A 25664-nucleotide genomic window follows, 5' to 3' on the forward strand; every position below is an offset into this window, starting at 1 on the left:
AAACCTAGATATGCCTATGCCTGCATGTGTGTGCACAAGTCTGCATGTGTGGACGGACAGGGTGAAGAGGAGTCCAGAGAGCTGTGGATGGCTGACAGAGAAAAGCACACTATGCTGGATAAATTAGTAAGCCTTCATAAGGAGCCTCTGTTTGAAATTGGATTTACAGGCAGTGCCAACTTTACTCAGGAACATCAAAGAAAATACACAAGACCTCTTCACAGTCCCTGACCTTGGGATTTGGCAGAGCCCATAAAGCATAGAAAGCATAGCAGGGTGTGTTAACACCAAACAGAATATATTCACCTTGGGTTTGGTATTGATTACGACTGAGATGTGCTGATTTGCTATGGATATTATAGCTATCCAGTGAGTCTAAATGGCTGTTTTCTGCTTCACGTTTAATCTATGGCTAAGCCATGGCTCGATAATAAATTGAGCAAGGCGCAGGTTTCAGCTGTAATCCAATATTATAAAAATTAAATCTGCTGATGTGATGAACTGAAATGACCTATGGTATTGCTTTGGACAGGTTAGCAGTAAGATCAGCATTTGTTATGTCTTCATAATAAAGTGTTAATTGTAGCATCATTAAAAAAAAAAAAAGTACTTTTACTCTATATAAGAATCAGGTAGATGAACTTTGATGCCCTGGTTTATTTATGTGCTTGATCAGAGACCTCATGTTTTAAATATATTCTTTTAAACAATTTTAGACTGTAGTTTATTTGTACTATGTTGTAGAAAAATATATATATCTTTGGCAATCAACAGTAATACAAGCTGCAACACAATTTAAAGGGAGTATATTGTCACAGTCACAGAGGTAACATACACTGTGACATAAAGTCTTGCCCTAAGGAAAGGTAGCTGGCAGAAAAATCTGATCTGAGGTAGTGAAACTTCGCCCATTTATTTAAAGTGATTCAATCAAACATGAAGAACTTAATTTAAATTCCACTTACAATTATACCCTGCCTCAGTGTTTCCTTTTACCCAGTAATAATGTCACATTAATGAATCTATAGCTCTATTTTCTGTTTCAATGTGATTTTAGCTGTTAGCAATGAAGTTAATGCAAACCTCCCTTTAACACTTAATTACTAAGCTCAGATCCTATAAGTATTAATAAAGACGATTTGACCCAAGGCTGTACTGCATGATAGAACAGACTGCCATTCTATATAATTATAGTTTTTACGCACTTGATCTATTGAATTTCTACCCAAGAGAAAATCTCATTATTAACTGCAATCCAGACACACAACACTGAGACTGAAAGCTCAGTCATTTAAATTACTTCACCAAATACAATACTTCCACCAGGTCTCCAGTACAGTTCAGATTCAGCTGCAGCATCAAACAGAATAATGGAGTGATGATATTTGCATAAACCACACAGTGAAGATAGGGTGATATAGATGGTGTTTTTTTGTCACTGCAGAATCAACCAGAGATCCTGACAAGTCCAAGTCAAGTCTGAAGTCTCATGGTTGCAATGAGCAATGCTTGTTACATGCTGTGCAGACTGCGAAGCTCTCCAAAACTAGTAACAAGTAGAAAATATTAGATATAATAATAAAGATAACATTAGAAGCTGATGTTGAGCTAACCCAAGTGCTGACTGACTAAACTGTCCCGGTGCATTTTGAGGTGCGTGATAAGATCAGATGTGATCATTCCAGGGTTCTATATTTTTATACTGCACACCTTGCATGTTGTCATTCATTTATTTACACCTTGCATGAAGTCATAATAAGCTAATTTGATAACAGACAGGAGCACATTTGCTGGGATACTTGCCAAGTTCACAACACTAATTCATTTTAGTGCAGTTTACAGCCACCAGTAGCAAGGTGTGCCATGAATGGGCTGTGCTCGCTACCAATAATGGGCAGCGATACACCTTTGCCGTATCTCTTCTGTCACTCTTTTACCACAGTGGCGGTCTAAGTCTAAGTGGCAGACCTGAGCACTGGAATCAACACATATTAACTTACAGTTACAGCACAATCCATTTAGAACAGACCATTTCTATTCCCTATCTCTGTGTTTGCACTAATCAAAGCCAGGACTGGTTGTCTGGCATTTCAATGGCTTATCCTGGGTTTACACAGAAGACTGTGCCGGCTGCATTTTACAGCTGATTACCACCGATTTTACATTGAAAAGAGAACATGAGAGCATTTATTCATCAGGAGTAATCATTCCTGTCTCCTCCCACTGTTCAAACTTCTGAAAAAGAGGGACAGAATTTATTCCGTCTTGCCACTGATGACTACTTTGGGTTCATATTATCAGAAAAACTGAAACGCAGCCTGAAACAAAACCTTTACTTTCCTTGTTTATTCCCTGTTAATTTCTGTTTGTAATGAAGCGGCACAGATTCAACATATAGTCTATGGTGCCCCCAAGTGCACCACTAGAAGAGCTACACTAAAATCAATGTCTTGAAGGGATAACCACATCATTTTCTATTTTATCTATAAACACTGAAATAATAATAAACTAAAAGATGCAATAATGAAGATAAGATTTTACACATCATGGCTTCAGGTGTCAAGTTATGAAATGCTGATATTGACATTGATAGTGACAGTTGTTTAGAGTGGAGCATCCTCAACCATAAATCTTTGACACCAACACTTTTACTGTGTAGAGTGCTTTTGGACAAACACTTACCCGTGTCAGCTCAGATTCAGAGACAGAGCGGTGTGGTGGAGGATGACGCTGGTACATAGGAGGGCTGACGTCCTGGTAGCTCGGGCTGTCATCGTCCAGCAGCACAGCACCCCCATCCAGAGACTCCTCCTCTTCCTCCAACTGTGATGTCACGTCCTCTGGGCACATCTGGTGGTCAATGCCATTTTGGCTCAGGTTGCAGTGAACAGCTGTGTGGAGCAACAAGTCAAAAATAACAGAATGAGCCAAGGGTAAAAAGTAGGAAAGTACATTCAAGGATATTTTTTGAAAGTATGAATAAATTAATACTAGTACACAATTTACAGAGGATTCCAAGTGTTTCTACTTCAGCAACTTTAATATTTTATTTACACAGATAAAATAGCGATTTTTCACATCACCACATCACAGCATTTCAAATTAAACCTGTGATACTTTCTGAGCCACTGTATCAATCTAGATAGACAGCACCACAGTTAAATTCTCAAACTGTAGGTTGCACTTTACTATAGAGGATTAAATGCACATGCACTACAGTATTGGTATATTCTAATATACATGATATTCAATATGATTGAAGTTGGTGCTTTACAGCTTATATCATTTCATGTCACTAGGTCAGTGACATTTCCATCTGTGAGCTATGCATTTCAAATTATTAGTCCCCATATTAAATGCTGTACTGCTTACATTTCACCAGGTGGCAGCAGATAATGGTAGATGGTGTATGTAACCACTGAAGCTGTGTTGGTATTCTACATACTAATACTTTACACAATGTAATACAGTGTGTCACTGTGTGTATTGAACAAATAATACCAACAAATAATAAGAAGTTGAGGCTTTGGATCCTCCTACAAATTCAAAATTTGTAAACTAGGAGCAATACTATAACATTTGAAATAACACATTGTTACAAATGAAATGTTCAGTCAATAAGCAGTAAAGCACACCCTCGCCCAGTTTTATACACTAAAATATTATCAATTGTTAGCAAACTTTAAAAGGATATTACTGACTACTATCAAGCCAGTTTGGTCACGTTTTGACTCCCCACACTGGATATTTATTTATTTTTTACAGTTGTAAGAAGTTCCTAAATTTCTCTTGAGAATTGCAAGGCATTACAACATCACACTAAAAAATAAAATCAAGTGAATTAGGTATAAGCATATAGGCATAATATCATCATTTAGTATTTCAGCAGGATTCATCTTCAGCTGGAAGGCAGCATGTTCAGTGAATGTGGTTGCTGTTTTGTCAGAATAAAAACCAGCAACAAAAAAACATAACAAAACAAACAAAAAAAAAAAAAAACATGGTGAAATTTTAAGGTCAAGTCTCAAGCAGAGCATTTCAAAATGAAGACAGGCCTTAAATCAAAAAAAAAAAAAAAAAAAAAAAAAATCAAACTGTAGACATGTACCAGTGTTTGTGTTACACAGCAGGATGTACATTAAAATCTAGAGCACTGAAGAGACAAAGTACAATAGTCAAATATCAGGAGAAAGCTAATATTGCCTCATATAAACTTGTATCACACTACAGGGCATTTTCACTGGGGTTATTTTTAGTTTTGTTTTTCATATGAAGTGTCAGTCATAGGCACTATTTTAGTCTCATCAGGCAGTGATGCAGGCACAGAAGTGACAGCTAGCAGTGATTTGTGATGTGTCAGTCATCAAGCAATCTGCCCACTTGTTCTAAAAACACCATCAATGCATTGATGTGGAACAGGAGCCAAAGACCCTTTTTCATCACACCTGAGGGCTGATCCAGCTTCTGCTCCAGCTGCAGATTAAGATCAAAGCAATGTCAAAGGCTGCATTTGCTGCTTTGCTTAATGGCATAAAAGAATTACTGAATGAAGCTGAAACCGGATCAAGAGAAGGTCAACAAGAACAGCACATCAGTGTCTACATGGATTAAGACCCAAGTGAAGCTGAACACATTAGAAGTGCATGTCATTTCAGAAACTAAATTATTTAAATGCATAAATAAATGCTTAAGTTATATATTGATATCCCTGCTGGACACGATGGTATTAGCAGACATTACAAAGATGACAAACATATATCGGCCTATAAAATATCTCAGTGTGTGTGTGCTGGCAGAGCTGTACAGCCGGTTAGAGACCTCTTTCAGTCCAGTGTCACAAAGCAGTTACCAGTTGAACGAACAAAAGCAAGACAACAGCATCTGTGCTGTCATTTCTTATAAATAGAGGATTCATAAAAACAGCAACCTGTTAAAGGTTTAATCATTGATGGACAGACACCAGTTTGCTATCTAAAAGTAATATTCTAAACATGGTGCAGCTGCAGACCTGCACTGTTTGGATCCCCGATAAGAAACAGGCCTGAGATCCCCCATTTAAACCACAGAAAGAATTTACATGAGTGGGCCATGTTTTAAACAAAGCCAGCTTGAGATGCACAGCACGAAGCATTACTCCCTCTCACTGCCTCTTTAATCCTGTCTCTCCTCCCAGCTCACTCTTTTCCCTCTTCTCCTCCTCCTTCCTGACTCAATTCATGACTGGTGCAACCACTCTGGAGGAGAAATGAATTATATATCCTCTGCTAAGAGCATCTGAACAATGGTACAAGCAGACTGTATGGCTAGAAGGGTAGATGGATGACGATGATAAGAGGGTTTAGGGCAATGGACATGGCACAGAGAGGAAGGACTTCTGCATTGCTCTCTATCCTTTCAACAGAGGAAGAGTGTGTGGAAGGGGGCTAGGAGATAGAGAAATGCCTTTTTTATTGGCAACAGTTACTATAAATAGCACCATTACATTTCTCCCTCTCTCCTCCCTGACATGCGCTGTGCAAACATCGCGAGGGAAGAGAGAGAAGAGAGAGGATGCTTGCCTCCTTTCACCCGTTCCTTTATTTCTCTCAATGAGATTCAGTAATGGGGAAATGAGGGGAGAAAATGAATGAAGCACACATGGAGATGTTTAAAATGTAGCACCATTCCTGCAAAACCAAATGGATTTCTACCATCTAGACAGATATTAATAAAGATTAGACATTAGTCTGTGTCTCTTAATTATTGTACATGGTTTTCGAACAAAGAGCTATTGCAAACCATCGTATCTGAAAAACACTGGCCAAAAAGAGCACTGCGCAGGATATACTGCGTAATCATTTTAACTTGTTTGGGTATACCATGATTCTGGAGCACTGCAGCTGAAGAATACAGGTATTATGGTGTCTAGACAGATCTGAACATTTGTATTAGCAACACAGCCTTGAGCCTTGCTCAGGGGTACTTCAGTGGTGTCGGGAGGGGCAAGCACACGTCTTTTACTTTGGCTCATTAAATTTCTTCCCGTTATGTTTTGGATGTTTCTCCATGCATCGCTCCAGTCATAAGTCCTCTTCTTTTACCTCAAGGCTACTACTGCACCAGCTATCGTGACTTCACTTTAGAGCATTAGCTAGATTGTAATTGTCATGACAATCCTGATCATAAATATGAAGACTATATTATTTATTACACTCTACAACATTTAAGTTTTCTTAGCCTGCATGACACGTGCTGTCATTTTCAAGTTTCATTAGACATTTTGCCAGTGTGACCACGGTTCAGATTATCCCAGCAGGAAGTTTTAGAAACTTTTAAAGATGATGGACAGTATTTGAAAACTGTAATGATGAAATGCTGAAATACTTGCTGACTCCTCTTAAATTTTCTCTTCTCTCCTCAATACTGAAGATCCTGTCGAGGTAAAAGAAATCACAGAGGTTGGAAAAGGGGATTAAAAAAACGTTTTGATACACAAATCTGTTCTCCTTTTTTGTACTTTAATCTTTTTTAATATAGGATAATCTTGTCACTTTTGAACTGTTATGTATATTAAAGCATGTGTCAAATTAGAAGAAAAACACCTCTGGTGGAAATATGACTAGGAGCCCCAATGCATATTCCTTTAACTGAATGCTTAACAGAGGGGGAAATTATTTATATGGAATTATTGGGGTGGACATGTCTCCACATTTTCTCATAACATTGCACTCATGGCGTAAATCCTGCAGAAAGGAAAAGCTTTGTGTTTTTTTTTTTTTTAAAACAGGGCCAATGGATGAAACCAAATGCTGGTTTTCTGTGCTAACTCCAGAGACTGTGTGAGCTTGTTCAAAGTGAAACCAGTAGTGGGTCCATAATGAAAAGTGAAGTTTGTTCTGCGTGGGCACACTCAGGCTCATACAGATGTATTTCTCTTTGGCTGACTCTCTTTGGCAGAATAAATTGTTTGTCAGTATAATCAACTACATGACCCAGAAACGAAGCCGGGAGAAAGAAATAAGGGTAAACCAGGCCAGAAAACGGATGAGACTATACAGTCTTTGCACTGCAGCTATGAGACCTTTGGACATTTGCCTGCTTCCTGGGCATTTAGCAAAAAACTAAAGCTAACTACCATCAGCTAAAAGTCATGTACACTGAACAGGAAGGACATGGGTACATTCATTGCTGAACCAAACCAACTGTGCCAACATACACTCTTGGGAAACTGAAGAGGAAATCAGGCACCATATCTGGCAGGATCCTAGCAAAATGACATTCCAGTCATCTACACAGCTGTTGCTCCTTTTATATATTAATAGTGGTTTGGAGCAGAATGAAAAATCATCTCCATCACATGGCAGATGAAAAAAAAAAAAACAGTAAAACTAGAAATAACATATCAGTCCAGGAATGAATGTGTGGTCAGCTTCATGTCTCTACGATCAGCTCCACAATGACAAATACAGACTTAGACACAGCCCTGCAAGTACTTTCAGGGACAACAATTTACACACAAACAGCAAACAAGGCCTTACTAACGCTGCATGCACTGCTGAGTCTCAACCAGAAACTGAGCAAATCTACATGATGTGTTCACAATGGGGAGTCCATCCACTCCTCCCCCATTTAGAAAAAAAATGGGTGAAGAGTGTGAATGTGTGAAGAGAGAGTGTCTGCTGAGCTGTCTACCCCGAGGACTTTGAAAGCAGTATCATCAGTGGAGGACAGAAGACACCCTCAGATCCCTGTTATATGCTTAATAATGTACTGCACTAATAAGAGCATCTTTGAAGGGTAGAACAAGACAGAGAGACAAGAGCATTGCCTGCAATGAACTGGAGTCTGTAGGAAGAACTCACTGCTCAGTGAGATTAGATTCAGGAGTAAGACGAGATGTGTATGAAGGAAAATGTAATTCCTCAAAATGGATATTTGAAAAGCATTTTCATGTCTGCACCATTACCCAGGTATGGTAGCAGCATCAGGACTAAACAGCACTAATAAGAACTTTTTATAAATGCCCGTCGACGACAAACGACTTGCTTAGCAGATGCAGATCAAAATGAAGACAGTTTTTGATCACCACATCTATGATGTTCCCTTTAATCACACCTAAAGATACCATTTACAGCCTTCTAGTTATCAGCTGATGAGCAGCTACATTTGTGCAATGAAGAGTTAATTGTGTTGCTCAAAGGCACCCAAACAGCAGTCCTTGAGGGAGAAAAGATGCTGTAAAATAAAAGTGCTTCCTGATCTGTAACAAAATGAAAGTACCATTTTATCAAGAATATGATGCAGCGAATGAAAGTTTACTTAGAGCTCCTGTTGAAGTATCAGACAGAATAGGTATTGCTGCTTTCAGAGGAATAAGAGTGCATGGTAATGTAAGCCAACAAGGTATTCAACTGCAAGCCAGACTTGCTTTAGGCGTTCAGTTTCAAACAGTGAGATAAGTAGGCCATCATTCTGCTAACCTGACTAATCCATGACTCATTAATAGACCTGCCATTTCTGGCTTTCCCTGTGACATTAAAATTCATTAGCCAGGCTGTGATCTAATTCAAGTAACACAGGTGATCTCAGGTAACAGTGACTAAAAATACCGTGTTGGTCACGTTTATTAGCAGAACTCAGAATGATTGCCGCTACATGGCTTCATTAGTGAGCTAATTTTTATATGTTAAGGCTCCAGTGACTTCCACAGAGTCATAGACTTGGTGGTTTAGTGCAGTAAGAGTTGAATCCAAGCCTGTTGCGTAACCCTGATATACATTTAATGTCCCATTACTAACAAGACACGACACCTGGAGGAAACACTCCTGAGGAGCTTATACTGTAGGCTTGCTGGCTTTACTGTATTCATTAATGAATACAAACCCTACACAAAACAGTCACTAGCCTGAACTGACTAGGAATAGAGACTGTATGTGGCTCTTAATTCACACAGCAATGACTGGTTAGTCAGGTAACAGGGAGGCACAGATGTGCTCAGCTTTGAACGTTTCTCAACTGAAGAGTGAAGGAGACAAAAGCAAAAAAAAGGGAGAAAGATGGAGTGAGAGGGGATAAAAAGAAAAGGTTTCAGAAAGAGACAGAAAGTGAGAATAAGAAAGACAGACAAAATGAGGCAGTAAGACAGAGCTGGGAAAAAAATGCCAGAGCAAAATGACCCACTTTAGAGCACAAACACAGAGGAGCTAAATATAACTGCTGTTCACTCCGGCTCACTGTGAAGCATTTATCCCAAGCCCAAAGCTGTTAACATGCTCTGCTTCAGAGGTAGAGAGCAAAGGATGTCAAAAATAGATTGTCTCAATTTAGAGCTGAGTAATATCTATTAATATTCAAAAAGAGACACAAGCTTCCTCTGTTTGGCCACAACAGGAGCTTTTCCCGACACAGAGGCAAGTTGGTGGCTTCATTGGCTATTATCAGTCAGGCTGATGCTTTATGACTTTTAAACTTTTCAAATTTTACTGTCCTTTTGTTTTTTAGACCATTGTCTATTTTTAGTTTGCTGAGATATGGTGTTGACTGTGCAGGGTCATGATCAAAACCTGGTATATAACATCAGCCCTAAAGGGACAAAAAAAAAAGAAAAAAAAAAAAACAGTATCAGAGGGCGCTTCTGTGACATTGCAAAATGTTGATGCTTCATGTAGGGAAACAGTGAGGCTGGTAGCACAGCTATATGGAGAACGGATATCAACCAAGATGAGATCAATCCATGTTTGTATGTCAGTCATAAAGCTGCAGACATCACAGCAATGCATGACCACCTGTTAAGGTACTGGAACTGTATCAGAAGAGAACAAAGTTGACTTAGTGCATCCCTTTATCTGATTCTACTTTATGGCAATTGTAGGATTATAAAAAAAAAATACTCAGGCACTTTTAAAATTTTCTGCAATGTGCTAGTCATACAGTACTTGCCTCGCATCACCTGATATCCAACACCCACGTACGTACCTGTTTCTCATCTTCTTGCTGTGAATATACTGGATACATGTCCCTTTTCTCTCTGTTTCCCTTTCTATCATGCAACCTGTCCAGCCTCTATGCTCCTGCCTGCCTGATATGTTATGACACTTTTCCAGTCTTTTTGCCTGCCTGCCTGACTTGGCCTTTTTGGTTTCATACTGATTGTCTGCCTGTTCCTAAAGCCCTTTTGTTGTTTCGACTGTCAAACAGAAAATGTTTACATTTGCTTCCAACCCATGCATTTGACTATTCTATATGCTTTACAAGTTCCTCATTATCACAGTTTATATTGCATATATGAAAATGCAGTATAGTGGGATTTCTGCATTCTGCGTTTGAAAATCTTTTAATGTCAAAAGAACCCACTTTGCGGCACTGCTGAACTGCACCATAGTGTACCAAGTGTGTTCACCTGAAACACACTTGTGCAACTGTAACATCAGTGCCACACATACTGCAACAGATCTGCAGCTTCAATCAGTGAGTAGAACAGAGCACAGAGAACTTCATGGTCACCAGGGACCAGGGCTGACACACTGCCAAGTTTCTGCACTCATCACAACAGGGTGGCAAATATTCACAAAAAGCACGAAGGTCGTCATTTGTGAGAGTGAAGAGGCGCGCACAAAAGGCTGACAGTGCCTTAGAATGGCAGAATGAGTGATAAATGACTGAAACAATCAGCAATATTTTATCTCTCCCCCTGAGTTTAATTTGCCTGATGCTATAACGGTCGATAAAGCTATTGTATTGTGTACAGTAGGTTTTGTTCTGCACTGTTTGTTCACAAAGGCAAGGACCAAAGATGTCAGACAGGCTAATGTTGCAGTGCATTAAAATAACATCCTAAATACAGGTCAGATGCTGCAGTGAATTTGCATAAAACAAAGGCAAGAAGAGCTATACTTCTCTCAACATTTTGCCTTCCCTCATCTGCATATTGATCTTTTCTAAATGTGGAAAATCTTTCTTTGTTTCATCACTGTGAATCTGCATCTGTGAAGTATGTCAGGTACAAAAACACTACTTGGCATATAATTCAGTTGTGAAGTAGCACAAAACATCCTGGGGATGACACTTCCAACAGTGAGTGAGAAGTTTTATCCTAGGTGTGACATAAATATGGATATTCACAACACACGGTGATTTTGAATTGAATTCATCTGAGCTGCAGCCTGTGGAAGGTAAAAGTTTTAAATCTTACATATGTAGACTAGTTCTGCTCTAAATCACAAGAGATTTCCCACAATCAGGTTTAGTTACATCAAAACTGGCCTTTCTGTAAGTTGTTGTATACTGTTGTTCCCAACTGAAGAATGAGAAATAGTTTCAGTCCCCTTAGTTGCCTTTCCCTGAAGCTGACAGTCACACACAGTGATGAAAGCTGAGTCAGTGAAGCACTCAGACCAAAGACAGATCCAATATAACTATATTGCATAAACCTCAGACATTTGTTAGACAGATTCATTCAAGTGCCTGCAGTTTAATGTACATTCAGCTGGCAGTTTATTAGGAACATGTAACTAAAATTAATGCAGTCTAATGTATCATCAGTGTAATAAATCCCCCCTTTAAAGTTGACACTGTTCCAGCCAGAGATGTGTTGGTTGAACTGTATGAGCATTCTGGAGGTTGTAGTTTGTGTTGCTGTTAAGCTGTGCTGCATTGTACAGGCAGGTGTTTCTGTTTAGCTTAGCCTCATCAATATAAATAGGGGTGGATAAAATAATAGACACATCTCTCATTACAATGCAATCATTATCACCTTCATGAAAGGAGGATTTAATGCAGGACTGTTTTACTATATTAGTTTTAGCTGTTCTAGATGTATGCAGTAAATTTCAGAATGAGTTTAAAACAGTTCTGCTGGAGATGCAAGTCTGTTAATGAGAATAAAACTAATTTGTGAATGCTGACATGGCTAGAGGCCGCACCTACTACTACTCTTTTCTGTTTTTATTTTGTGCTTAGCTCTCATTTTTAATTCCCGGCAGTAGCAATTTGAGATGGCTGTTGGTCCACCCAAAGGACGATTACACAACACTGCTGTCCTATGACATTTGCTACAGTACATCTTCTATTTCTCTATATCTTAATACGACTCCAGCTGAGTAATGTTCAGAAGATATTCCTTTACTGTCTCCATCCAACTCCTGTTCAACTTGAGTAAGATGTGATCCTATCCCACTCAAATAAACATGTTTATCATGCTGATTCTATTCTTGGGCTAGATCCTGGGAATGGATTTGAAATGAGTTTTCTGAATGGGTGCACTGGCAGGCAGGGCAGGGCAGGATATATCAAGGAGGCTTGAAAGGAGGAATGAAATGAACAACTTCAGCCACAGGGGTAAACACTGTTGAGGCTGGACAGTACTAGATTGTTTTCTATGTATATATACATGTGTGTGTTTTCATGCATAAACATGCTTATATGTGTCTACATGACACACAGCTCTTCTTTTTACAGCATGCCTAAAGTAATGACATTCATGAAAAGGCTGCTCTCAGACAGAAAACAGTAACATGTCGTGGTGCCTATATGGTTAGGATGCACACTGGACTATTAAACCACAACATTACCAGTTTTATTCCTTTATTGCATGTCATTCTCATAACTCTCACTTCTCCACTCTTTTCTTACTTGTCTCTATGCTGTTAACATCGACCAAGAATGACCTTAAATGGCATTGTATCATAAAAGCTGTGCTGTATTAGTGGGAGTATACTGCAAAACGTCATTTTAGGCAACACAACACTGGAACGTTATCACAGCAGAATTAACACGCTCCTACCTACTTCACACAGTGACTGGCAAGCTGGACAGATGTGGCAAACAGATAATTCACATTGTTTTACACACTCCACTCTCATCTGAGATGGTATCTTCCAGTTTCTGATGACTGAAAACAACTTATCCAAGCCGGTAGGACAGGAACAGCTGGAAAACAATCAGGACAGAAGCCATCGTACACCTCTGGTCTACAGTGTAAATCTAACATTCGCCAGCTTTGACTATCATCGCTGCAGAGTTTTGCAGAAATTTCTTTGGTTTTTTTTGTCACCTCACTCAGGCTAAATTTGCAAACCTCAGCTTAGTAAAAGTGCCTTCCAAAGTAATGCTCAAATGGGTGAACCACTCTGTAGCACCCCAAAGTGCTATTTTCTGAAAGAGCTTATTGTCTTCTAATGTGTTGTAAATTATTAAATAGTTGACCTATATTCTCTACCTTTGAAGGGTTTGTGGTGCACTGGAACAGAAAACTGTGACATTGCAGAATTCATTGTCAGATTTCTCTCAAATATCACATCCCAAACAAAAAGTGATGGTGCCGCAGTGACCTTTGTCCCATCTACAGGGACTGTTTTGCTTGTATCAGGGAAAAGACACAAAAATATTCAGAACAAAAACAATATAATTCATTCTATGCTGGGAGAAGTATTCAGATCCCTTAGTTAAGCAACAAAGTAAAAAGTAAAATATACACCATTATGGTATCTGTCTTAAGTAAGAGAACACATGCAACATCAACATATACGTAAGGCTTCAAGTGTAAAACCACTCATTCTGCAGAGAAATGAACCCTGTAAGAGCGGTTCATGTTTAAGCTTCAGTGCATTAGTATTTTGCTGTTGTAGCTGGTAGAGGTGCAGGCAGTTTTAAGTACTTTATACAGCTACTCTAGATGGTGTTCAGTCAGAAGAATGGAGCGTCTGAGGTGTGAGATGAATAATGTGGCAGGAATAAAGAACAAACTAAGTCCTGCCAGTTTTTTTAAGGTGAAATCTAAATTTTGAGAGTAATTACAGCTTTAAGATAAATGTAGGGAGTGAAAAAACATAATTTCCTTCTGAAATGTAAACATGAAGACACACAAAATGGGAAACTGAACTACTCAAAAGTATCTCAGAAATTAAGTGCTCTCCACCACCAAATCCTCTGTAGTTTAAATCTACTCTGAGATGTAGCACTGTAGCTTGCTGTGCTCAATAAAGAAATATTATATTTATTATACTATATTTCAGCTACAGTACCTGTATAGGATGTTTTCTGCAGCTCTACCAAACTCAAATCTGACCTTGTACATTTAAAAGTGCAATTTTTTTTCACCCAAATTCTGGATGATAAACACATGACTCAGAATTCATGTCTCCCAATGGCACAGGTCAGTAAATCATGACTGAATGCACCGAGTTGTCCTATAGCTGCTCAAGTCACAAACTGTATTGATGCTTTGTGCTTCCATTTATGCACCAATCACAGAAGAAACTAACTTAGGAGCTGGGCACATTCTGGTAACCTTCAGTAAAGTCGACAGGTGATACTTCTATATGATATTAAGGTGAATCTGAAATTCTCATGACAATGCTAGAGCTGCATCATAATTTTGAAATTTCATTTCATATAGTAGTCTCTTTAGTAATAAAATTATTATCTCAAAAGAGAATACTGTTAAAATACTGAAAAATTCTTTTTATTCCTGGGTGCCCGCCTGGACGAGAACAGACGAGAAGGGATAAAAAATGGATAAAACTGGATAACGGATAAAGCATTCATGTCTGGAACAAAGTGTGCATCTGCAGGCAGCTTCAGCAGCTGTATTGTTCTTTACAGCTTTGAAAGATGAATCTCAAGAGATGCATGAATGAAATGATACTGGGAGACATGCTGAAGGTTGGCAGCACTGTAGCTGCTGTTATGCTCATGGCAAGTATCTTAAGACATTTTTCAAGCTGAAACAGGTGGTAATATCTTTGCACCCACAGGTCAGTTGTCAGCACCATAAAAAAAAAAAGCTATGACATCTGAGCAAAAAGGTGCATTTTGTACAAGACATTGCTCGAGCTTAAAGGCACAAATAGTCTGGTTGATGCCAAAGAGCTTGAAATGTTTTACAGTGGCCTACAGGTTATTTTACTTTATGACTTAGCCTTTTAAATTGTTACTCTGGAATTTGTTTTACATATCAAGGCATAGTTTGTGGCTTCATGTGTCTTATTTGTGTTGGAAACATGAAAACATAAGAAACATGCTACAGTGACACAATGAGAATATTCTGCATGCAGTTCTTGGCTTTTGGTCTGTACCATCAGTGTCAGTGCGTGTAAACAGGAAACGAAGAGACAGAACACATGTGGACATTGTGCACAAACTGAGCTGTAATGGCTGTCGGAATGAAAAACCTGCTCCAGAGGAATGCAGGAGTCCCACATTCTCATACCAATCAAGCCTGCATGCAAACAGAAAACTGCCACAGCATCTCCCCTTCAACTGGACTGAAAAAGCCTGTGAGGGACAAATCTAGTCTCACTGCATGCATGTGACACCCCCCCCTCACTCTCCACCCGACATACCTCTCATTGGATTTTGGATCCACAAGATGCCTCCGATAAGATGAGGAGACTGGCCCAGCATCCCGAGTCACGGACAGTCCCTGTCCCCTGTCCTACCTCTAATGTCCGGAACGAGCACCTTAACCAACTGTTTACTGACAATCACTTGGAGAAGCGGGTCACTTCCCCAGCTCACATGTCACACCACCTGCTGCCAGATGAGCCGCCTCAACTAGACTGGTCTTGTGGAACAGGCTGAGCGCACACAGCGCTCTGTTGCATCACAATACAAACCAGCCCGGTGAATAAGAATCTAAAAGACAATCATAACTTCTAAAAGCAAAGTCCCTAAAATAAATATCAGCAGTGAGCCCCAGAATCCTCCTGAGAACACACAGCACCCGGCACAGTACCCGGCACACTGGAGATAATTACGCAAAAGAACTGGACGCTCCTCGGTCGCAGACCTGTTAACCAGCGGTGTCTCCAACAGCGCAGATCACTACCAGACGCACACACGGCACCAATATAAATACAGAAACAGGCTGCGCGTTAACACGAGTCTTTATGGTTTGTGATCATCTAGCAGCACAGAGAAAAGCAGCGGTGCAACATTCCAGTTGTACAGTAGTGTAACAGGAGAAGACCGGGACAGTGTACGTGATGCACAGAGAGCAGGGGCTACAACATCACCCAATCACAGGCTTTCACAGCTGAGCCGACTGTGTCTGGGTTGAGCCATGCACACCATTGCATCTCACATTATCACAGTAACTGTAACTCCTAAAGCGAAGCATAAACAGAAATACCAGCACTGACTGAAGCGCCTTACCTTCAACAGCCATTGTGCTGCTCCCCAGATTTAGGCATCAGGAAACCGGCGAAATGTACAAGTCAAGGCTCTCTCATCGTACCTTGTTTAGCGTGTAATCATCACTTTGCTGCGGGCAAGCCGGGGCTCACAGCTGCTACCGCACCCCAAAGGATCCTGGGAAGTGTAGGCTCAGCGCTTTCTGGACTATGAAGGAAGGGCAAGTTTCGTTAGTTATGCAGAGAAAGCACTTTGAAAGAACCTCCTCTCTCTGTTTGTGTCTCTGGTTTGCTCACTATAACAGAAGGTCACAGTAAAACAAGTAATTGTGGAATCAAGGCATGATCATTGCATCACATTATAATAAAGCACTAAGATTAAAATGTGTATAGTGACAAATTGCATACACAGAGAAGCTTGGTCTCCTGGTTTCAGCTTCATACTGTGTAGACACATGCAGTGAATTCATTCCTCATATCTAACCCTTGGTAAGAAAGCAAATTAGTATATTTCCCCTTAGCTTGATGCACCTTATATTGAAACATAAAAGACTGGGATGAATAAAATACAAGTAAATGCACTCCACAGACAAGACCTACAGTATGAACTATAGAGACTATTGTGATGGATCAGGCTTCACAGAACAGTTACAAATAACTCAAAGCCCCTTGGCCCGACCTGGATCATATTCTGGGTACAGTTAGAAAACCTCCACTGGGTCACCTCATGAGAACAGACTGGATTATTGGGTCTGTATAATGTACGCTCTATATGGGCAGTAACTTTAATATATTGTTTGTCTTCTGCACTGATGTCCTGTAGGGACCACACACAATGTGGTTAACACACTGTAGTTTTCTGTCACATTAATCATTTCTTTGTGCATGTGACTTGTACTATAAAAATCCCCGTCTGTCATAAATTCAGCTTTGCGGGGGTTCCTTCTTTCTGCACAGCATGGGTGAAAGCTGTAAAAAAAATATATATATACTAATTCAATAGAAAAGCTTCACCAGGTTACACCTACTGCCTGAATAAAGGAGAAAAGGTTTATTCCGTGTGTTATTTATATACATTTTCTTTCTATGAACACTAATACATATACATATGAGTTGTACCAAAAATAAATAAACAAATCAATAAAAATCAAGTGGTCATGGGGTCATTGCATTAAAGTGAAAGAGGCAAAACCTCAGTAAGAACCACTAATGGTGGAATCAGGTAAATACAACACACACAGGGTCAGACATGTCTACATCGCTGCTCTGGTTTACCTCACATGGGTGTCCTGGTATTTGGGTGTGACGTTTTTCATTATTGATATCCTGAAGAGACAATTTAATTCAGGTGACAGCATGATTAAGTGTGTCAGTTCGCAGGATATGTCTTGTGGGTGGTGCATACTGTAAAATGAACCAGGTCGCACACAGGTGTGGCCTGTTGGTATGTAACAGTATGTTGGAGCTGTGTGAATGCCTGTTCGACTTCTCTGAGTGGTTCCTGTAATAAACTGTATCTCGTGGAGTTGATGACAGTATATACAGTACGGACATGTGTATGCACATGTGGTCAAGCTTAATCAAAATACATTTTTGAAGGGGAATGGTGTGACATATGCTCTAGCATACAAAAAATGGATTTGTTTCTTGAACATTAACTTACTTGCTGAGGATTGCTATTGTACATTTGTCATGTCATGATACTACTGTGTATCTCTGGTACATGTACTTATATTATATCTGTAAGTTCATCTCTAGATGCTTAAGAAATAACAAAATGACATTACATCAGTTTTTTGTAGAAAAATATATTGTGCATTTCTATATTATCTTCACCAAATCAATAATTAAAGAATGTTTTAAAGCTCTCTATGAAAACAGTGCAAAATAGAGACATAACAGACAAGAAGAGCTGCACTTTTCAAAGCATTAGAAAATGAGTATGCACTGACTGAAGCTTGCAAATCAGGCTGATAGGAGAAGTAGGCCCACAGCAGTTTTTAGTAATTCATCTACATTATTTTAAAAATAAAAACAACATTAACTATAATCCTGTAAAACATTTTTTATAAAAATGTTAAAGTATAATGTGGCTATATTTTTAAAAACAAAGTATCAAATACCATTGTGAAAACCAAGTGATGCTTGATGAATCTACAGGAAATAATCACATGAATCTGAAGCTCTCTTTAGCTGTACAGGTTTTGACCATATGATTTAGCTAATTTCTTAGTTGTACAGCCCACAACTTTACTGTTTTGGTTCATTCTCTCTGCTCTAATAGAGCTGTTTGTGGACATAGTAGCCAGGTGTGAAAAACCCCTAAAAACCCACTGTACAATCTGGTCAACCGAAGACACACACAGTTGGTGATTAGCTGTAACACAGTGGAGTACTTAGCACCCAAAGAACCAGATATTTCCTTCAGTGAAGTAGTAGAGACTAAAAACAGAGATAAAAGATAATGAATGTTGGACTTATTTGCCCCAACTGGCTAGATGTGCAAATAATTGTTAAGAAGATGATGATTCTGTATATCAGTCTTCACAACCTGTTTCTACCCCAAGTGGCTAATGGAATTAACTATATAACTTAAGTATATACTGGATAATCTAACATGTACATGTACATTGAAACCAGTATTGACATATTGCATGAAAAACCACAGAGTGCAATAAATCTTACTATGTCTATGCCTGCAGCTAATACTGAAGCTTGAATTTGATGCAGTAGTTTAATTATGACTTAGTTTATAGTCTAAAACTGCAACACCTAAAACATACAGTATGCCTCAAGAAATCATGGCTTCTGTTTGTTTACCAGTAAAATAACTGCTAAGTGGTTCTGAATGGTCAGACAAACCCCAATACATTCTTCTGAAATTCAATAAGTGGCGGTAACATTTTCTCTTTTTTCAAGACAGTCTTTCTTTACATTCATTATAACAAACTCAGTCTAACAGATTTAAAAGTGCTGCAGTCTGCTTTGTGCCCCAGGATTGTGCCTGATACAGGGTAATGAATGCTGAGCTGCAGGAATCCAGGCAATGAAAGCCAATCCAATTTCTGTGCTACAGTATACCATAAAGCTGCTGGTTATTTAGAACATTAAGACACACTCAAGTGCCTCATTAACATAAGCCATAAGAGACAAATATGAGCATCTGAAAACTACCCTGACTGGAAATGTAAGTAGCTAAAAGCAAGAGTGCTCTCTCTCCAGAGCTTGTGAATTAAAAATTCAGTCTTCTTAAAACAGATTTCTTAAAACATGTGTATGAAAGCTACAACCCACATGTCCACAAAAGCAAAACAAGGAGTCTTCAAATAGCTACAAAAATAGCAGCAAGCTTTGTGTCTCTATATCCCTTTGATATTGTTCTGCAAGTGTCCACTGACTAAGCCCGGGTCAAACTGTATTTTCAATCTTCCTCTTAGCCCTGTCTGATAATGATGGAGGTTATTTCATACGGTCCATTGTTCCAGGCAAGTAGCTGTAAGAGGATTTCCAGCACAACTTTAACCCTGGAGTTAATATCACACCAGCAGAGTAATAATCACTGCATCATCCTGGCCTTGCCACAGCATCTCCCCTTCAAACGCCACCTTCCCATGTTTCCTGGCTCTCATCAAAATTCCCACCACCTTATCAGAGATCCTAACATATCTGTCAAAGAGTTGTCCAAATGTTATACGGGTCTTTCCGTCTGGGTCTGGATCAGCCATAGTCCTGATCACATAGCACATGTCGGAGATCTCACGGTGGATGTGTCGCTCGGCTCGTTTGGCTCTCTCTGCTGTTTTCGTACCCTCCTTGGGGCGTCCATAACCCTCCTGGCCCTTTTGGACACGTAGGGACATTGAGTAGTCATAGTCAAAGTATTCACTGAAGGGGTTTAATTTCTGGCTAATGGTGTGCTCTGAGGCCCAGCTCTGCCAGCGGCTCTTAAGGTTTCCCACAGTGCTGTATTTCTTGGAGAGGGCACTGATCTTGATGGCATCCTCAGCTTCCCTTTTGTACCTGGGAGAGATGTTGGATTACATTACAGATAAATGTACAATACACTCAGCATCTGTTTTGAACCTACAAGAGAAAAAAAAGGGAATTTGCAAAGACTGGTAGTAAGAAGCAGTTTTTTACTTGGCTTAACTAATATAATTTGGTTTCTGTGTGACATGAACATGAGCTACTGCATGTGCATCTGTATCGTCAAGATCCATTTTAAACAGAAATAACTTCCTTTCCTTACTGGAAATATAAAATGAAGCACTCTGATACTCACATTGAAACTTGGGATCGTTTAATCCTCACTCCTGACTCAATGTCTCTTTCAGAGTCGTTTTGCTCTGCTTCTTTTATAACGTTTGTCCCGTTTGTTTGAACATCCTCCATGTCCAATCTGTTCTCTGCCTCAGGGTGTCCACTGTCATCTTTATCAACACTATAGACACGTCCTTCTCCTGGTCCTCCATCTTTTCCAAGCTTCTCTTCATTCTCTACCTGCTTCCAGCTTTTGGTCAGTGATGACACCATGTTGGAGCATTTCCGACGGCGTGTAGGTGAGCTTTTCTTCAGTAGCCTGTCAATCTCCTCAATTGATTGCAGTGACTCCTTCTTGATTCTTTCTGTCAAGAGACTGATGCCAGAACCCTTTTCCAGAACCCCACTGGTCACTGTTTTCACCACTTGCTTTGTCTTGATTCGAGATTCAAGTGGTTGCTCGGCTGTCTTATCCTCCTCAATGATGGAAGCATCTTGACTCTTATTGTGAGATGTTATTGGCTTTTTGGCATCTTCAGAAGCAGTTGGACTTTCCTGAGAAACTCTGGTTGGCTGTGGCGGGGGTGCAGGTGGTTTCTTTGGGACCCAAGTCTTTTTGGGCTCTTCTGGTCCTCCCAGTGAAGATGGAACCCAGCCACTGGGCTCACTGGCCTGTTTCTTCTCATTCTCAGATGCCCACTGCTGCCAGCTGCTTGTCAGGCTGCACACCACGCTAATGGTCCGTAGCTTCTTGATGTTCTTGTTGGTGGATGGTTTCCTCTGGGAGAGCTGGCTGGTCTTTCTGTCAGACATAATTATCTGTATAATTGTGGTAGTGTAAGCAAAATTAATCACAGTAAGTGATCAATGCACCTCCCCTTTGCTTGGATCTCTCTTTCTGTAACTTTTTCTCCCTCTGTTGTTTTCCACCCTCACACTTGCAGCTACAGTTCTAAAATGGGGAGAGCGTGGAAACATGACGGTGGAAAGTATCTGAGTTATCACAGGCAGCTGACCTGATCGTCTTTCCCTGACACCGGTCACCTCTACTCTCTCGCGTTTCAGTGCTAATTGTGGAGCTTGTTAAGCACAACATGCAAAGACCATCAAAGCTCTAACTATTGACAGGTACCCAAATTATCCCTTATTAATGTTCAAGCTTTTGCAGTTCTAAAAATATACAGTGTATGTAAAAAATACACAGTGTGTTAGTAATTAGTGGAAAGTACTCATATCTTTTAAAAATATTGTTTAAAGTAGGAATAAGCAGGTATAGACAATGGATGGATGTTAAGTTTAAAGTATATATAATATGCAGAATAGTGGCCCAGATGACACTACTGTGGTTGTGGATAATCTTTATTTTAATAGTAACTATACCTGTCAAGGTAACTATAAAAGCTGTCACCACAAAACTACAGTAAAACTACAGTATAAAGTAGCATCACACAGAAACATTACAGTACAGATATCAGTGTTTACATAAGGAGATTTTCATAAAAGGCATTTACCAACAGCTTTTCAGGAAAGGGAAAGAGGAACTGAAATTAAACCGACTCCGTGTTTTGAAACTCTTGCATACAGGATTTAAGATTGTGCTGCAAAGGAACCAAAGTAAAGTTTATGAAAGTCTGAAATACAAGATGTCATTTTATTCTAGGTTAGAAAATGAATAGGAAACATCTGACCAGGATAGAAAGCAATACCTGGAAGAGACAAAGATCTCCTGCTTACGCACAAAGGGGTTTAGGCTTCCCATCCAGCTGGAGGTGAGATCACTATTCACCTAAAAGAGCAGAAAGCAACATGCAGTCTGTTGTCAGTGAAATCTTTTTCTTTGGAGCACTGAGCTTTGACAAAAGTATTCAGTGTTATTTTAAGACCTGTGTTTTATAAGAAAATAGAGAAGGTCATTTTATATATGTTGATTTTTCATATCCATGTTTGCAGAGGGTTTTATTAATATCTAGAACTTGGCACACACACATGCACGTGGACATTAATTTGCAGCTGTTGCCACTCTGTCATAGAGAAAAGTGACTCAATGAGCATCAGCAAAGAACATCATCTCAAACCAAGTCAGCATGATATTACAGTACATGCAGCTTCACATTGTGGTGTGAGAGGAAGGTTAGTGCTCCGCCACAGGGACAAACAGGCTCATTACAGTTTCTGGTTTATACAAAACACATGCAGCAAACACTGATGTCACAAATGCAAAAGCTTTAAACTGTGTTACTGGATGCTGGTATCTCCCACAATTCAACCTTAGTGCTTAAGTTACAGTATGTACAGCAAAAACTGAGCCTTGTAAGGCCTTGGACATTACAATCTTATGCTGTGGGGTCTGGGAAAAGAAATTAAAACCAAATAAAGACCAAACCAAGTACTTTGTTATCTAAATAGTGTGCTTTAAAATATCTCTTACCATTCAAGTGACCAAAATAAAAATGTAGAATGTACAACAAGGCAGATAATAAAGGCAAAACATGAATTTGCAGAGTGATTTTAACCAGTAAGAATGAGGGTGTACCAGTAGAGGTCACTATGATTTCAGTGTTGGAGCAGCAGCACTCAACAACTGGTTTAAATATGGTCTGTGCAGAGCTTTATTTTAATATCTTATCCTGCAATCTCTGTGTAATTGTGTACACATTTCGACTGATGAGGAAACTATTCACAGTGTTATTGTATTTGAGAATGTTAATTTGCAGTCTGTTTGACAGTTTACTGTGGAAACATAATAGGAAGTTATACAGCATAGTTACCTCATCCTGTTCTCGATTTTTGGTTTACTTGGCTCTGAGATCCATTTTTGGATAATAAAATAATAGTGAACATAATACCAAAACCTTGTCAAGAATAAAAAATAACACAGGATCCATAAGTGCTAAAAATGATGACTGTTCCCATTAAAACATCATTAACCATCTGCTCTATTAAAATTTACAAAGGAGCCATGATAGCAATGGAACAATGTGTTCAGACTGTTTTTGCTCAGTCCCAGCTTTTAAAAAGGACCTGTATACTGCAGGCAGGACTCAAACCTAAGGCTACTGTGATGATTTGGGCCAAATAGACCAGGCAGTCAAGGTCCAAATGTGGAAAGAGACTGCACCTGTGTTTCCTGGTGCTTATCAACATCTGCTCTGTTACCGCTGCTTTGTTTACCTTTCACTGCTTGTTCTGAGGTTGTTTTATTTGGCTGTACATATAATTGTGTATTAATTGTAAAAGAATGCATCCGTGAGGATCTCTCAAGCTGTTTCTCTGACTGCTGACTGTATATCATGTGGATTACCGACGTGCTTGGGGTGATTGTCTTGTGCATACTTGAAATGCTGCAATGATAAAATCAACATCCCTGCAAGTGCAGTATGAGATATTAAGAACTATCGTCTTGACTGCTGCAATAACTCTGTTCAGAGGAACCGTAAAAAGACTAATGAAAAAGCTATAATCAGAATTGTTTTTCACTTTTGTATTGAATTTGATCGATGCTGTCATGGCTTTCTCTTCCAGACAAAGCAAAAATCACATCTGTAACTATGAAACTATGTTGCTGTTAATAAAACATCAGAAGTTACTACAATAAACTACAGTTTTGAGTGTTCTTGTCTTTCAGAGAAGAAACCAGCAGTATCTGTTCTGTCCTAGGAAAAGTAAACCACCATACAATCCACTAATACTTCCTTCCGAAAAGGCTGCATGTTATTGTTTGGCTGTGGCACTTGGCCGTGATAACTAAAACTGGGGAACACAGTAAATTAAATCTAACCTCATACTGGGGTCAGTGAGGGCTCTCCAGGAAACTGAGAGGGAAACTGGTCCCCTGCAGAGGGAGCGACAGGATGACAGAGGACCGCTGGAGCCAGACAAACTCATTAGATGAGTCAGGGAGATCTAAAGGTCCCTGGTTCGGATTTATGTGACAGGCACCCTGACAGTGTATTACATGCTGTAGAGGATGGTAGTAGAACATGATAGAATATGAAAAATGATAAAACAGGAGTGGAAGGTGTCTACAGTTTGAAGTCTGCAGTGGCTTTAGATGTTTTTCTGTCACTTGCAAGTGATTATGTTAAATAAAAAGAAGAATCTATAGCCGAGGTCTCCAACACACTGCAGGTTACCATAAGCTTGCTACCTGTTTTTGAGTAGCTCATCTAATAGTTCAGAGGAAACAGTGAGTCCAGGTACAAACCATGGATGCTTGGTAGAAATACTTAACACTCTAAAACACATGAAACTATCACTTGCCAATAACCTGCCAGTCAAATGAGTTATGCTTCTGTCACGTTTATTAATGTCGGTTACATTTAAATTTTTTATTTAGATGACTAATATAAACATTTACAAGAAACAGGAAGTATGCTGCCATGGTTTCAGTGAGATGAGTCCATCTTTTAAACCAGTATTTGTTTATATTTCGGCAAGTTAAGTAGGCTGATTTCACTTTTACTGTTTGTATCACTGGATATACTGCCAACTGTGAATGAATTACGTTTTTGCAGTGTTTTCAGATTTGATTCAGTTATGATAATAATTTTTTTCAGAGGCCATGGTAGAAATACTGTCATGCTGCTGTTTAGCATAATAGCATAATAGCATGCAATAGCATTAAACTTAAGGCTGATGGTAGCTACATTAGTTTGTCTGCATTTGTGTAAAATGCACACTAGCTTGCTAGCCATTGTGCTAAAATTATTTATTGATCTACACTCACCGGCCACTTTTTTAGGTAGCACTGGGCTGGACTCCCTTTTCCCTTCAGAACTGCCTTAATTCTTTGTGGCGTAGATTCAACATAGTGTTGGAAACATTCCTCAGAGATTTTGGTCCATATTGACATGATAGCATCATGCAGTTGCTGCAGATTTGTCGGTTGCACATCCATGATGCAATTCTCCCAATTCATCCCAAAGGTGCTCCATTGTATTGAGATCTGGTGACTGTGGAGGCCATTGGAGCACAGCGAACTCACTGTCATGTTCAAGAAACCAGTTTGAGATGATTTGAGCTCTGTGACATGGTTCCTTATCCTGCTGGAAGTAGTCATCAGAAGATGGGTACGCTATGTTTATAAAGGGATGGACATGGTCAGCAACAATACTCAGGTAGACTGTGGTGTTTCAGTTGGTACTAAGGGGCCCAAAGGGGGCCAAGAACATATCACACACACCATTACACCACCACCACCAGCCTTAACCATTGATACAAGGCGGGATTGAAAATCCCAGTATATCGGCAGTTTCTGAAATACTCAGACCAGCCTGTCTGGTACCAACAACCAAG

General features: G+C 39.5%; 2 protein-coding genes across 4 annotated transcripts in view; both read right to left on the reverse strand.

Annotated features, from left to right (window-relative positions):
• Positions 1 to 16296, reverse strand: part of samd12 (sterile alpha motif domain containing 12) — a 79678-nt gene extending 63382 nt beyond the window's left edge. For 2 of the 3 annotated variants that reach the window (XM_026300398.1, XM_026300397.1), the window contains exons 1-2: positions 15321 to 15690; positions 2683 to 2891 (exon numbers count right to left, since the gene is read on the reverse strand). In XM_026300398.1, the coding sequence (XP_026156183.1) occupies positions 2683 to 2891; positions 15321 to 15381 (270 nt within the window). In that variant the 5' untranslated portion in view covers positions 15382 to 15690. Of the gene's footprint in view, positions 1 to 2682; positions 2892 to 15320; positions 15691 to 16131 lie in introns of those variants that run through there. The other variant, XM_026300399.1, reaches the window with a different exon arrangement.
• Positions 16297 to 17137: 841 nt separating this feature from the next.
• On the reverse strand, positions 17138 to 21373 carry abrab (actin binding Rho activating protein b). The gene is made up of 2 exons (XM_026301220.2): positions 20392 to 21373; positions 17138 to 20129 (listed from the first exon to the last, which is right to left on the reverse strand). The coding sequence occupies exons 1-2, from the start codon at positions 21180 to 21182 to the stop codon at positions 19646 to 19648; spliced, it is 1275 nt and encodes a 424-aa protein (XP_026157005.1). The 5' UTR covers positions 21183 to 21373; the 3' UTR covers positions 17138 to 19645.
• Between the last annotated feature and the right edge of the window lie 4291 nt (positions 21374 to 25664).

This window comes from Mastacembelus armatus, chromosome 11 (genome assembly GCF_900324485.2).
Source record: "Mastacembelus armatus chromosome 11, fMasArm1.2, whole genome shotgun sequence".
In the NCBI taxonomy this organism is placed as follows: domain Eukaryota; kingdom Metazoa; phylum Chordata; class Actinopteri; order Synbranchiformes; family Mastacembelidae; genus Mastacembelus; species Mastacembelus armatus.